The 14,448-nt window shown below is 47.2% G+C and overlaps 1 protein-coding gene across 1 annotated transcript in view; it reads right to left on the bottom strand.

Moving 5' to 3' along the window:
- Positions 1-13,815, bottom strand: part of LOC139540619 (adenylate cyclase type 1-like) — an 83,255-nt gene extending 69,440 nt beyond the window's left edge. The window contains exons 1-2 of the mRNA XM_071344432.1: positions 13,704-13,815; positions 12,581-12,656 (exon numbers count right to left, since the gene is read on the bottom strand). Coding sequence (XP_071200533.1) covers positions 12,581-12,656; positions 13,704-13,815 — 188 coding nt within the window. The remainder of the gene's footprint in view (positions 1-12,580; positions 12,657-13,703) is intronic.
- Positions 13,816-14,448: the final 633 nt, after the last annotated feature.

The following is a 14,448-nucleotide window of genomic DNA, read 5'->3' as shown; positions in this document are numbered from 1 at the left end:
GTAGGTCAGTCTGTGTGTAACTGATGTGCCAACTCGCCACGTAGGTCAGTCTGTGTGTAACTGATGTGCCAACCTGCCACGTAGGTCAGTCTGTGTGTAACTGATGTGCCAACCTTCCACGTAGGTCAGTCTGTGTGTAACTGATGTGCCAACCTGCCACGTAGGTCAGTCTGTGTGTAACTGATGTGCCAACCTGCCACGTAGGTCAGTCTGTGTGTAACTGATGTGCCAACCTGCCACGTAGGTCAGTCTGTTTGTAACTGATGTGCCAACCTGCCACGTAGGTCAGTCTGTGTGTAAATGATGTGCCAACCTGCCACGTAGGTCAGTCTGTATGTAACTGATGTGCCAACCTGCCACGTAGGTCAGTCTGTGTGTAACTGATGTGCCAACCTGCCACGTAGGTCAGTCTGTGTGTAACTGATGTGCCAACCTGCCACGTAGGTCAGTCTGTGTGTAACTGATGTGCCAACCTGCCACGTAGGTCAGTCTGTGTGTAACTGATGTGCCAACTCGCCACGTAGGTCAGTCTGTGTGTAACTGATGTGCCAACCTGCCACGTAGGTCAGTCTGTGTGTAACTGATGTGCCAACCTTCCACGTAGGTCAGTCTGTGTGTAACTGATGTGCCAACCTGCCACGTAGGTCAGTCTGTGTGTAACTGATGTGCCAACCTGCCACGTAGGTCAGTCTGTATGTAACTGATGTGCCAACCTGCCATGTAGGTCAGTCTTTGTGTAACTGATGTGCCAACCTGCCACGTAGGTCAGTCTGTGTGTAACTGATGTGCCAACCTGCCACATAGGTCAGTCTGTGTGTAACTGATGTGCCAACTCGCCACGTAGGTCAGTCTGTGTGTAACTGATGTACCAACCTGCCACGTAGGTCAGTCTGTGTGTAACTGATGTGCCAACCTGCCACGTAGGTCAGTCTGTGTGTAACTGATGTGCCAACCTGCCACGTAGATCAGTCTGTATGTAACTGATGTGCCAACCTGCCACGTAGGTCAGTCTGTGTGTAACTGATGTGCCAACCTGCCACGTAGGTCAGTCTGTATGTAACTGATGTGCCAACTCGCCACGTAGGTCAGTCTGTATGTAACTGATGTGCCAACTCGCCACGTAGGTCAGTCTGTGTGTAACTGATGTGCCAACCTGCCACGTAGATCAGTCTGTATGTAACTGATGTGCCAACCTGCCACGTAGGTCAGTCTGTGTGTAACTGATGTGCCAACCTGCCACGTAGATCAGTCTGTATGTAACTGATGTGCCAACCTGCCACGTAGGTCAGTCTGTGTGTAACTGATGTGCCAACCTGCCACGTAGGTCAGTCTGTGTGTAACTGATGTGCCAACCTGCCACGTAGGTCAGTCTGTGTGTAACTGATGTGCCCACCTGCCACGTAGGTCAGTCTGTGTGTAACTGATGTGCCAACCTGCCACGTAGGTCAGTCTGTGTGTAACTGATGTGCCAACCTGCCACGTAGGTCAGTCTGTGTGTAACTGATGTGCCAACCCGCCACGTAGGTCAGTCTGTGTGTAACTGATGTGCCAACCTGCCACGTAGGTCAGTCTGTGTGTAACTGATGTGCCAACCTGCCACGTAGGTCAGTCTGTGTGTAACTGATGTGCCAACTCGCCACGTAGGTCAGTCTGTGTGTAACTGATGTGCCAACCTGCCACGTAGGTCAGTCTGTGTGTAACTGATGTGCCAACCTTCCACGTAGGTCAGTCTGTGTGTAACTGATGTGCCAACCTGCCACGTAGGTCAGTCTGTGTGTAACTGATGTGCCAACCTGCCACGTAGGTCAGTCTGTGTGTAACTGATATGCCAACCTGCCACGTAGGTCAGTCTGTGTGTAACTGATGTGCCAACCTGCCACGTAGGTCAGTCTGTTTGTAACTGATGTGCCAACCTGCCACGTAGGTCAGTCTGTGTGTAAATGATGTGCCAACCTGCCACGTAGGTCAGTCTGTATGTAACTGATGTGCCAACCTGCCACGTAGGTCAGTCTGTGTGTAACTGATGTGCCAACCTGCCACGTAGGTCAGTCTGTGTGTAACTGATGTGCCAACCTGCCACGTAGGTCAGTCTGTGTGTAACTGATGTGCCAACCTGCCACGTAGGTCAGTCTGTGTGTAACTGATGTGCCAACTCGCCACGTAGGTCAGTCTGTGTGTAACTGATGTGCCAACCTGCCACGTAGGTCAGTCTGTGTGTAACTGATGTGCCAACCTTCCACGTAGGTCAGTCTGTGTGTAACTGATGTGCCAACCTGCCACGTAGGTCAGTCTGTGTGTAACTGATGTGCCAACCTGCCACGTAGGTCAGTCTGTGTGTAACTGATGTGCCAACCTGCCACGTAGGTCAGTCTGTTTGTAACTGATGTGCCAACCTGCCACGTAGGTCAGTCTGTGTGTAAATGATGTGCCAACCTGCCACGTAGGTCAGTCTGTATGTAACTGATGTGCCAACCTGCCACGTAGGTCAGTCTGTGTGTAACTGATGTGCCAACCTGCCACGTAGGTCAGTCTGTGTGTAACTGATGTGCCAACCTGCCACGTAGGTCAGTCTGTGTGTAACTGATGTGCCAACCTGCCACGTAGGTCAGTCTGTGTGTAACTGATGTGCCAACTCGCCACGTAGGTCAGTCTGTGTGTAACTGATGTGCCAACCTGCCACGTAGGTCAGTCTGTGTGTAACTGATGTGCCAACCTTCCACGTAGGTCAGTCTGTGTGTAACTGATGTGCCAACCTGCCACGTAGGTCAGTCTGTGTGTAACTGATGTGCCAACCTGCCACGTAGGTCAGTCTGTATGTAACTGATGTGCCAACCTGCCATGTAGGTCAGTCTTTGTGTAACTGATGTGCCAACCTGCCACGTAGGTCAGTCTGTGTGTAACTGATGTGCCAACCTGCCACATAGGTCAGTCTGTGTGTAACTGATGTGCCAACTCGCCACGTAGGTCAGTCTGTGTGTAACTGATGTACCAACCTGCCACGTAGGTCAGTCTGTGTGTAACTGATGTGCCAACCTGCCACGTAGGTCAGTCTGTGTGTAACTGATGTGCCAACCTGCCACGTAGGTCAGTCTGTGTGTAACTGATGTGCCAACCTGCCACGTAGGTCAGTCTGTGTGTAACTGATGTGCCAACCTGCCACGTAGGTCAGTCTGTGTGTAACTGATGTGCCAACCTGCCACGTAGGTCAGTCTGTGTGTAACTGATGTGCCAACCTGCCACGTAGGTCAGTCTGTGTGTAACTGATGTGCCAACCTGCCACGTAGGTCAGTCTGTATGTAACTGATGTGCCAACTCGCCACGTAGGTCAGTCTGTGTCTAACTGATGTGCCAACTCGCCACATAGGTCAGTCTGTGTGTAACTGATGTGCCAACTCGCCACGTAGGTCAGTCTGTATGTAACTGATGTGCCAACCTGCCACATAGGTCAGTCTGTGTGTAACTGATGTGCCAACTCGCCACGTAGGTCAGTCTGTGTGTAACTGATGTGCCAACCTGCCACGTAGGTCAGTCTGTATGTAACTGATGTGCCAACTCGCCACGTAGGTCAGTCTGTGTGTAACTGATGTGCCAACTCGCCACATAGGTCAGTCTGTGTGTAACTGATGTGCCAACTCGCCACGTAGGTCAGTCTGTATGTAACTGATGTGCCAACCTGCCACATAGGTCAGTCTGTGTGTAACTGATGTGCCAACTCGCCACGTAGGTCAGTCTGTGTGTAACTGATGTGCCAACTCGCCACGTAGGTCAGTCTGTGTGTAACTGATGTGCCAACCTGCCACGTAGGTCAGTCTGTGTGTAACTGATGTGCCAACCTGCCACGTAGGTCAGTCTGTGTGTAACTGATGTGCCAACCTGCCACGTAGGTCAGTCTGTATGTAACTGATGTGCCAACCTGCCACGTAGGTCAGTCTGTGTGTAACTGATGTGCCAACCTGCCACGTAGGTCAGTCTGTATGTAACTGATGTGCCAACCTGCCACGTAGGTCAGTCTGTGTGTAACTGATGTGCCAACCTGCCACGTAGGTCAGTCTGTATGTAACTGATGTGCCAACCTGCCACGTAGGTCAGTCTGTGTGTAACTGATGTGCCAACCTGCCACGTAGGTCAGTCTGTATGTAACTGATGTGCCAACTCGCCACGTAGGTCAGTCTGTGTCTAACTGATGTGCCAACTCGCCACATAGGTCAGTCTGTGTGTAACTGATGTGCCAACTCGCCACGTAGGTCAGTCTGTATGTAACTGATGTGCCAACCTGCCACATAGGTCAGTCTGTGTGTAACTGATGTGCCAACCTGCCACGTAGGTCAGTCTGTATGTAACTGATGTGCCAACTCGCCACGTAGGTCAGTCTGTGTCTAACTGATGTGCCAACTCGCCACATAGGTCAGTCTGTGTGTAACTGATGTGCCAACTCGCCACGTAGGTCAGTCTGTATGTAACTGATGTGCCAACCTGCCACATAGGTCAGTCTGTGTGTAACTGATGTGCCAACTCGCCACGTAGGTCAGTCTGTGTGTAACTGATGTGCCAACTCGCCACGTAGGTCAGTCTGTGTGTAACTGATGTGCCAACCTGCCACGTAGGTCAGTCTGTGTGTAACTGATGTGCCAACCTGCCACGTAGGTCAGTCTGTGTGTAACTGATGTGCCAACCTGCCACGTAGGTCAGTCTGTATGTAACTGATGTGCCAACCTGCCACGTAGGTCAGTCTGTGTGTAACTGATGTGCCAACCTGCCACGTAGGTCAGTCTGTATGTAACTGATGTGCCAACCTGCCACGTAGGTCAGTCTGTGTGTAACTGATGTGCCAACCTGCCACGTAGGTCAGTCTGTATGTAACTGATGTGCCAACCTGCCACATAGGTGCGGCCCAGTGAGTGGTAGCGGTCTGTATGTTTAACCCCCCTATTATTATATCTGGGTAGTTTTACAGAGATAAGCAGTGTGTATGTGAAACTCTCTCTCTCTTGGTCTCTCTATCCCTTTCCCTCCCCCATTTCTCTACCCCCCCTTCTCTCTCTCTCTCTCTCTCTCTCTCTCTCTCTCTCTCTCTCTCTCTCTCTCTCTCTCTCTCTCTCTCTCTCTCTCTCTCTCTCTCTCTCTCTCTCTCTCTCTCTCTCTCTCTCTCTCTCTCTCTCTCTCTCTCTCTCTCTCTCTCTCTCTCTTCACTGGCCTCTCTCTCTCTTTCTTCACTGGCCTCTCTCTCGTTCTTCACTGGCCTCTCTTTCTTCATTGCCCTCGCTCTCTCTCTTCACTGGCCTTTCTCTCCCTCTCTCTTCACTGGCCTCTCTCTCCCTCTCTCTTCACTGGCCTTTCTCTCCCTCTCTCTTCACTGGCCTTTCTCTCCCTCTCTCTTCACTGGCCTCTCTCTCCCTCTCTCTTCACTGGCCTCTCTCTCTCTTTCTTCCCTGGTCTCTCTTTCTTCATTGGTCTCTCTCTCTCTTTCTTCACTGTCCTCTCTCTCTTCACTGGCCTCTCTCTCCCTCTCTCTTCACTGGCCTCTCTCTCTCTTTCTTCCCTGGTCTCTCTTTCTTCATTGGTCTCTCTCTCTCTTTCTTCACTGTCCTCTCTCTCTTCACTGGCTTCTCTCTCTCTTCACTGGCTTCTCTCTTTCTCTTCACTGGCTTCTCTCTTTCTCTTCACTGGCTTCTCTCTTTCTCTTCACTGGCTTCTCTCTCTCTCTTCACTGGCTTCTCTCTTTCTCTTCACTGGTTTCTCTCTCTCTCTTCACTGGCTTCTCTCTCTCTTCACTGGCTTCTCTCTCTCTCTTCACTGGCTTCTCTCTCTCTCTTCACTGGCTTCTCTCTTTCTCTTCACTGGCTTCTCTGTCTCTCTTCACTGGCTTCTCTCTCTCTCTTCACTGGCTTCTCTCATTCTCTTCACTGGCTTCTCTCCTTCTCTTCACTGGCCCCTCTCTCTCTCTCTCTCTCTCTTCACTGGCCTCTCTCTCTCTCTTCACTAGCCTCTCTCTCTCTTCACTGGCCTCTCTCTCTCTCTCTTCACTAGCCTCTCTCTTTCAACACTGGCCTCTCTCTCTCTCTTCACTGGCCCCTCTCTCTCTCTCTTCACTGGCCCCTCTCTCTCTCTCTTCACTGGCCCCTCTCTCTCTCTTCACTGGCTTCTCTAGCTCTCTTCACTTGCCTCTCTCTCTCTCTCTCTCTCTCTCTCTCTCTCTCTCTCTCTCTCTCTCAATTCAATTGACTTTATTGACATGGCAAGTTATTATTACTTACATTGTCAAAGTATACATATCAAAAAATTAAAATAAAAAATATATGTATATATATACACAAAATATATATATTTATATATAAATAAATGGTGGTACTAACAGCAATAATAATAGTAGTAGTGGACATGGGATTACCATTAATAACAGCTACAACAACAATATTAATCAGAACAACAACAATACAATGCATATATAAAAGTCTCTATTCATCCTTTTAAGAGTGTGTCTCGTAACAAGCACATACTCAGACAGAGTATGGCATTGAAGCAACCAGTCAGCATGTTAACAGTTATCAGCTTATTGTGATAAAGAGTTCTTGTGCAGTGAGATCTAACTCGGCCCTGGTCAACAGTCAACACAGTGGGAGAGCCACAGAGAGAGCCTCCCTCTCTATCCGCTGCCGTCTAGTTAAAAGGCCCCTCTCTGTCTGTTTCTCTTTCTCTTTCTGTCTGTCTGTCTGTCTGTCTGTCTGTCTGTCTGTCTGTCTGTCTGTCTGTCTCTCTCTCTATCTCTATCTTTCTCTGTCTATTCTTTCTCCATATCTGACTGGCTGTCACTCACTCTCTCTACCTCTCTCTCCATCTCTCTGTCACTCTCTCTGTCTCTCTCTCTTTACCTCTCCCCCTTCTAGCTCTCTGTACCATCTCTCCCATTCAGGGCTGTCTCAGTGGGCCGTCTGTTTTGGCAGGGTGTAGAGAAGAGCAGAGCAGGGTAATGAATGCGTTTGGGGAGATCTTGGTCTTTGTGAACAGAACAGAACAGCACTAAGCCCTGACCAAAATGACCTGATTTACAATTTACAATTGCACGCACACACACGCGCACATGCACACATACATGCAAACACACACATGCACACACACAGCTGCTTTCAGAATCGGTCTGGGTGGGTGGGGGAAGGAAGGAACACTGGAACGTTCAGCAGAGGAATGTCAAGGCAGAACAGAACATTTAGAATGTCAAGCCAGAACAGAACATTTAGAATGTCAAGCCAGAACAGAACATTTAGAATGTCAAGCCAGAACAGAACATTTAGAATGTCAAGCCAGAACAGAACATTTAGAATGTCAAGCCAGAACAGAACATTTAGAATGTCAAGCCAGAACAGAACATTTAGAATGTCAAGCCAGAACAGAACATTTAGAATGTCAAGCCAGAACAGAACATAGAGAGAGCGAGGAAGGGGAGGATGAGGAGAGGTTAAGGAGATCAAGAAAAAGACAATGATATAGATTGTAAGCCTCATTGCCAAACTGAAGGATATAATATTGATGTGTACAGTCTGGCAGCAAGACGTGACAGAGGAGAGGCCCTGGTTTGGCTGTGAGAGTACATACCCAATTTATTCTAAAGACCACCAAAGCCCCAACAGGTAACATATTTAGACAGAACCTTCCTTTAAATATGTGCCATGTTTGCCACCAAGCAGTGCACACTATTAGAAAAAAGGTGCTATCTAGAACCTTAAAGGGTTTCTTCAGCTGTCCCCATAGGAGTACCCTTTAAAGAACCACTTTTGGTTGCAAGTGAACCCTTTTGGTTCCGGGTAAAAACCCTTTTCGATTCCATGTAGAACCCGTTCTACAGAACTGTCTGACTTCCGGCGCCGACAGAGATTGCCGCCTCGCTTCGTGTTCTTAGGAAACTATGCAGTATTTTGTTTTTTTATGTGTTATTTATTACATTGGTACCCCAGGTAATCTTAGGTTTTATTGCATACAGTCGGGAAGAACTACTGGATATACAGTGGGGAGAACAAGTATTTGATACACTGCCGATTTTGCAGGTTTTCCTACTTACAAAGCATGTAGAGGTCTGTCATTTTTATCATAGGTACACTTCAACTGTGAGAGACGGAATCTAAAACAAAAATCCAGAAAATCACATTGTATGATTTTTAAGTAATTAATTTGCATTTTATTGCATGACATAAGTATTTGATCACCTACCAACCAGTAAGAATTCCGGCTCTCACAGACCTGTTAGTTTTTCTTTAAGAAGCCCTCCTGTTCTCCACTCATTACCAGTATTAACTGCACCTGTTTGAACTCGTTACCTGTATAAAAGACACCTGTCCACACACTCAATCAAACAGATTCCAACCTCTCCACAATGGCCAAGACCAGAGAGCTGTGTAAGGACATCAGGGATAAAATTGTAGACCTGCACAAGGCTGGGATGGGCTACAGGACAATAGGCAAGCAGCTTGGTGAGAAGGAAACAACTGTTGGCGCAATTATTAGAAAATGGAAGAAGTTCAAGATGACGGTCAATCACCCTCGGTCTGGGGCTCCATGCAAGATTTCACCTCGTGGGGCATCAATGATCATGAGGAAGGTGAGGGATCAGCCCAGAACTACACGGCAGGACCTGGTCAATGACCTGAAGAGTGCTGGGACCACAGTCTCAAAGAAAACCATTAGTAACACACTACGCCGTCATGGATTAAAATCCTGCAGCGCACGCAAGGTCCCCCTGCTTAAGCCAGTGCATGTCCAGGCCCGTCTGAAGTTTGCCAATGACCATCTGGATGATCCAGAGGAGGAATGGGAGAAGGTCATGTGGTCTGATGAGACAAAAATATAGCTTTTTGGTCTAACTCCACTCGCCGTGTTTGGAGGAAGAAGAAGTATGAGTACAACCCCAAGAACACCATCCCAACCGTGAAGCATGGAGGTGGAAACATCATTCTTTGGGGATGCTTTTCTGCAAAGGGGACAGGACGACTGCACCGTATTGAGGGGAGGATGGATGGGGCCATGTATCGCGAGATCTTGGCCAACAACCTCCTTCCCTCAGTAAGAGCATTGAAGATGGGTCGTGGCTGGGTCTTCCAGCATGACAACGACACGAAGCACACAGCCATGGCAACTAAGGAGTGGCTCCGTAAGAAGCATCTCAAGGTCCTGGAGTGGCCTAGCCAGTCTCCAGACCTGAACCCAATAGAAAATCTTTGGAGGGAGCTGAAAGTCCGTATTGCCCAGCGACAGCCCCGAAACCTGAAGGATCTGGAGAAGATCTGTAGGGAGGAGTGGGCCAAAATCCCTGCTGCAGTGTGTGCAAACCTAGTCAAGAACTACAGGAAACGTATGATCTCTGTAATTGCAAACAAAGGTTTCTGTACCAAATATTAAGTTCTGCTTTTCTGATGTATCAAATACTTATGTCATGCAATAAAATGCAAATTAATTACTTAAAAATCATACAATGTGATTTTCTGGATTTTTGTTTTAGATTCCGTCTCTCATAGTTGAAGTGTACCTATGATAAAAATTACAGACCTCTACATGCTTTGTAAGTAGGAAAACCTGCAAAATCGGCAGTGTATCAAATACTTGTTCTCCCCACTGTAAGAGCAACGTCAACTCACCAACATTACAACCAGGAATACGACTTTCCCGAAGCGGATCCTCTGTTTGGTCCACCACCCAGGGCAATGGATCGGATCCCAGCCGGCGAACCAAAACAACGTCGCCGTAAAAGGGGCAGACGAAGCGGTCTTCTGGTCAGGCTCCGGAGACGGGCACATCGCGCACCGCTCCCGAGCATACTACTCGCCAATGTCCAGTCTCTTGACAACAAGGTAGACGAAATCCGAGTAAGGGTAGCATTCCAGAGAGACATCCGAGACTGTAATGTTCTTTGTTTCACGGAAACATGGCTCACTCGAGACACGCTATCTGAGTCGGTACAGCCACCTGGTTTCTTCACGCATCGCGCCGACAGAAACAAGCATCTTTCTGGTAAGAAGAGGGGCGGGGGGGTATGCCTTATGATTAACGAGACGTGGTGTGATCATAACAACATACAGGAACTCAAGTCCTTCTGTTCACCTGACTTGGAATTCCTCACAATCAAATGCCGACTGCATTATCTACCAAGAGAATTCTCTTTGATTATAATCACAGTCGTGTATATTCCCCCCCAAGCAGACACATCGACGGCCCTGAACAAACTTTATTTGACTCTATGTAAACTGGAAACCACATATCCTGAGGCTGCATTCATTGTAGCTGGGGATTTTAACAAGGCTAATCTGAAAACAAGACTCCCTAAATTCTATCAGCATATCGATTGTGCTACCAGGGCTGGTAAAACCCTAGATCATTGTTATTCTAACTTCCACGACACATATAAGGCCCTCCTTTTGGAAAAGCTGACCACGACTCCATTTTGTTGCTTCCAGCCTAGAAACAGAGACTAAAACAGGAAGCTCCCGCGCTCAGGTCCGTTCAACGCTGGTCCGACCAATTGGATTCCACGCTTCAAGATTGCTTCGATCACGTGGATTGGGATATGTTCCGCACTGCGTCAAACAACAACATTGACGAATACGCTGATTCGGTGAGAAAGTTTATTAGCAAGTGCATCGGCGATGTCGTACCCACAGCAACTATTAAAACATTCCCAAACCAGAAACCGTGGTGATGGCAGCATTCGCGCGAAACTGAAAGCGCGAACCACTGCTTTTAACCAGGGCAAGGTGACCGGAAACATGACCGAATACAAACAGTGTAGCTATTCCCTCCGCAAGGCAATCAAACAAGCTAAGCGTCAGTATAGAGACAAAGTAGAGTCGCAATTCAACGGCTCAGACACAAGAGGTACATGTGGCAGGGTCTACAGTAAATCACAGATTACAAAAAGAAAACCAGCCACATCGCGGACCAGGATGTCTTGCTCCCAGACAGCAGCTCTAACAGCTCTGCTAGGGTAAGTAAAATGTTGATTGTTCTCTCATTTGTGTCGAAGTAGCTAGAGAGCTAGCCAACTTTAGCCAGTTGGCATGGTTGCTTGACTGCTGAATACTTGGATCAACCCTACTCCTCGGCCAGTGCATCCAAAATGTGCGCTTTGAATGCCACGATAACGAAACACTCTGAATTTACGAACAACATTCTGGCAATGCTCTGAATTTACAAACGCCCAGAGCGCACTCTGACACTCTAGAGCAGTGGTATTCAAACTTTTTCAGCGGGGACCCCATTTTTTTCTGCCAGAATTTCTGAGGACCTGATTTCCCCCCCCCACTAATTTCTTGCGACCCCACCCTAACCAAAATCTAATGACACAGCCTTAAAATCTGTAAATGTACATTTTTATATAAACAAATAACCTTAATTTCATTGCGTTTTCATCTCTTATCAAAATGAAAAGAAAACAATAAATACATTTACTCAATAAAATTGCATATTTCAAATGATCTTTCTCAAAAACGTTGTATATTGTCCCATACAATAATCTGTACTATTTTTTTCTACCCCCCCCTAATTTACAAACAACAACATTTTGAGACCCCACTAGCAGTCGCGATCCCGACTTTGAATACCACTGCTCTGGAGTGAATTTAGGAACACACCCTAGCTCTCCTCACGTGAGGAGCCATGGTCTCAGCCCATCAGCTTTTGCCCACTTGGCCCACACTCTTTGCATGAGCTGATCATGCACACTCTGATTGGATGAAAACATCTACCTGATCCTGCACTGGCTAGCCAGGCCTGATGCATGCTCTTGTATCCCTAGAAATAAGACCTTGTCGCGCTGGCGGTTGCCTACAGTGCAGATCAGAGGTGGATGTATGGCAGTATGCGCAGCGAGTGCGTGGGTAAAAGTGAGTAGTGTTTATTGTTGTTTTGGCTGGGATTTGCCTTTGTTTATTATTTGTTAGTAATTATTATTCCCTGTATGGTTACTACTGGGTTATGTATGTTACATTACATTTAACATGTTTGTTTATTTCATACAGTCCTTCGTTTTATTCATCACTATCACTGTTCTACTATTGCTTTCAATAATCTATTCCATTCCTTTGCACAATTGCACTGTTTATATCCATGTTATTACATGGAGTTATTCTGCTGTATTTACTGCATCCATTTATATTCATTATCTCTCATTCTCTGTACCTTTCAGACCAGTTCCATGATCATTACTGCTGTTTGACAATAAAGTTCCCTGTGTGTGTTAACTCTCTGTGATGTTCCCTTATTCTGCGAGGCGGGTTGGTGGGAGCACTGTCTGTGAGACTATGAGGGATGGGTAAGAACTCTGTTTAAGGCGAGCATGTGGATGATTTCATCCATGTACAGCGTATCCTGGAGCACAAATGGAGCCATGCGTGACTGACTACATAGATTGCTGTACTGTTGCAGGCTACTATACATTTAATCTGTATACAATTGTCAACTAGAATAACGCATTCACCGCAAGTTTAGGCTACATTAAAGCAATTCATATAAATGTATCTAACCCAACTCCCAAATCAATGATAATCCATAATGGAATACCGAATAAATTCTACAAATAAACTGAACACTAGGAAAATACCTGGCTAAGAAAAATGTGCCAGGTAGAGCAGAATAATAGCCAGCCATGCGAGGCTTCCTCCACGGAGAGTTGGCATCTGTCGGATAGGGAGAATATACGCTCACTGCACACCACGTGACTGGGATTTATAACGTTGGATAGGGGGAGTCGTTTGACACACATCCACAAACCTTAAGAGTACAGTTACCCATATATTATGAATATCTGTCAAGACGTGAATAATCTGATGTGTGGAAAATAACGTTCGTACTAATCAATCGGGGTCCGCTGTCTGTCGCGTGATTTGGGACGGTGGCAGTTTCAGTTTAAGCACCATGACAGAGAGGACAGCTCCTGCGCGTGACGCGTGTAGCCTACAGGCTGTTGGCTATTGTAGATGCAGAACAGGCTACTATCGGTCGGTCACACGAACCCCAAAACAGAAGCAACCTCTAAAATTGGATCTGGTCAGTCACAGTGAGAATGTAGCCTAGATTATAGAACAAGTCCAGCTGCATTCATGCAAGTGAATCGAGTCATTCACTCTGGAAATCTGCAAACCAGCTAGAAGCCGCACAGTCACACTATCTAACTAAAAACAGTAATGGATTCAGCTGCAGAATATTGGGTTTAGATTTAAAATGCATGGCCAGTTGGTTCGAGCCTAATCGACAACAGTGCAAGATAACAGACCCTTTCATTGGAAAATCATTTCATCGACATTATTTTGAAAATCCTCTTCATAATATAGGCCTATAATGTCATCTTAAATATAGCCTACACGTTGGAAACCAATCCAAATAAAAGACTATATTCGCTCAGCTGCCTGATATACAATGCATGAAGGAGGCACTGTGTGCATAGTTATCACATTCCCATCAAGCCGCAGCGCAGCTCTGAACACAGGCAGGCTATAACGTCACAGATAGTATGTCATAACACAATCCTCTCCATTTGATAGCATACAATTGGCAAAATGGGGAGAAAAATACATCACATAGTTTTCCATAACACGCATCTCCTTGAGCTACTGTCTGTAACACAATGAGTCGAACCGCGAACCCCACATCTAGCCAACCACTAGGTCCACGCAGTCAGACAGTGCGTGTATGTCTGTGCGGCGGTGCGCGCGTGTTTCACCTACCTGTCTCCAGGTGGAGAGAGAGACGCGCCTCGGTGATGTAAGGCGTATCGCTCTTGGACCGAACTCTCCGGATCGGCCGACGGTCTATCTCATCCTCCGGTAACGCCGCCATTTAGGTGTCCTCGGTCGGGCAACTTCTGTCCACGGGCAACCGGCGGGACTGAGCGAGACGACACTCGGCGCCGCCAACGCTCATGCACGGGCAGACGGTGTAGGTGGGGCGGTCGATGAGAAACGGAGGTGACGGGAAGAGGGAGAGAGAGAGAGAGAAAGATGGGCGAACCACCTCCAGTGGCACGAGATGAGCAGTGACATTCGATTAGAAGAAGTCCCTCCTCCCTTATGAAAAGATAAAGTGGAATACACACACACTTTCCCTGTCTGCCATAGCAAAGAATAACACATAGTTGCTATTGTGAGAACACATCATCAGTGTAAATCCGTATAATTGGGGATCCTATCCTGAGACTGTCTGGCCCTTTCTCTCAAGTACCAAACCTTACCCTACTACATGATGGGAGTTAGATGTCTAGACTATCGGTCTTCTTCATTATGGCGTATTATGTTGGATTCCATAGCCTTCATGGCAGGGGGTTCTAATAGTTGTCAAGTGATCTGTAAGCAAACACCAATCTACATGCACCACCCCCATGCCATCTGAAAGCTGCTATTCTCCAACTATTTTCTCTCTTTTGAAATCAAGCTCACGCCATCTAGTGGATGGTACAATGGACAGAATTGAACC

This window comes from Salvelinus alpinus, chromosome 16 (genome assembly GCF_045679555.1).
Source record: "Salvelinus alpinus chromosome 16, SLU_Salpinus.1, whole genome shotgun sequence".
NCBI classification, from domain to species: domain Eukaryota; kingdom Metazoa; phylum Chordata; class Actinopteri; order Salmoniformes; family Salmonidae; genus Salvelinus; species Salvelinus alpinus.
The sequence above is the reverse complement of the archived record's forward strand: the minus strand, read 5'-3'. Positions and strand labels throughout refer to the sequence as shown.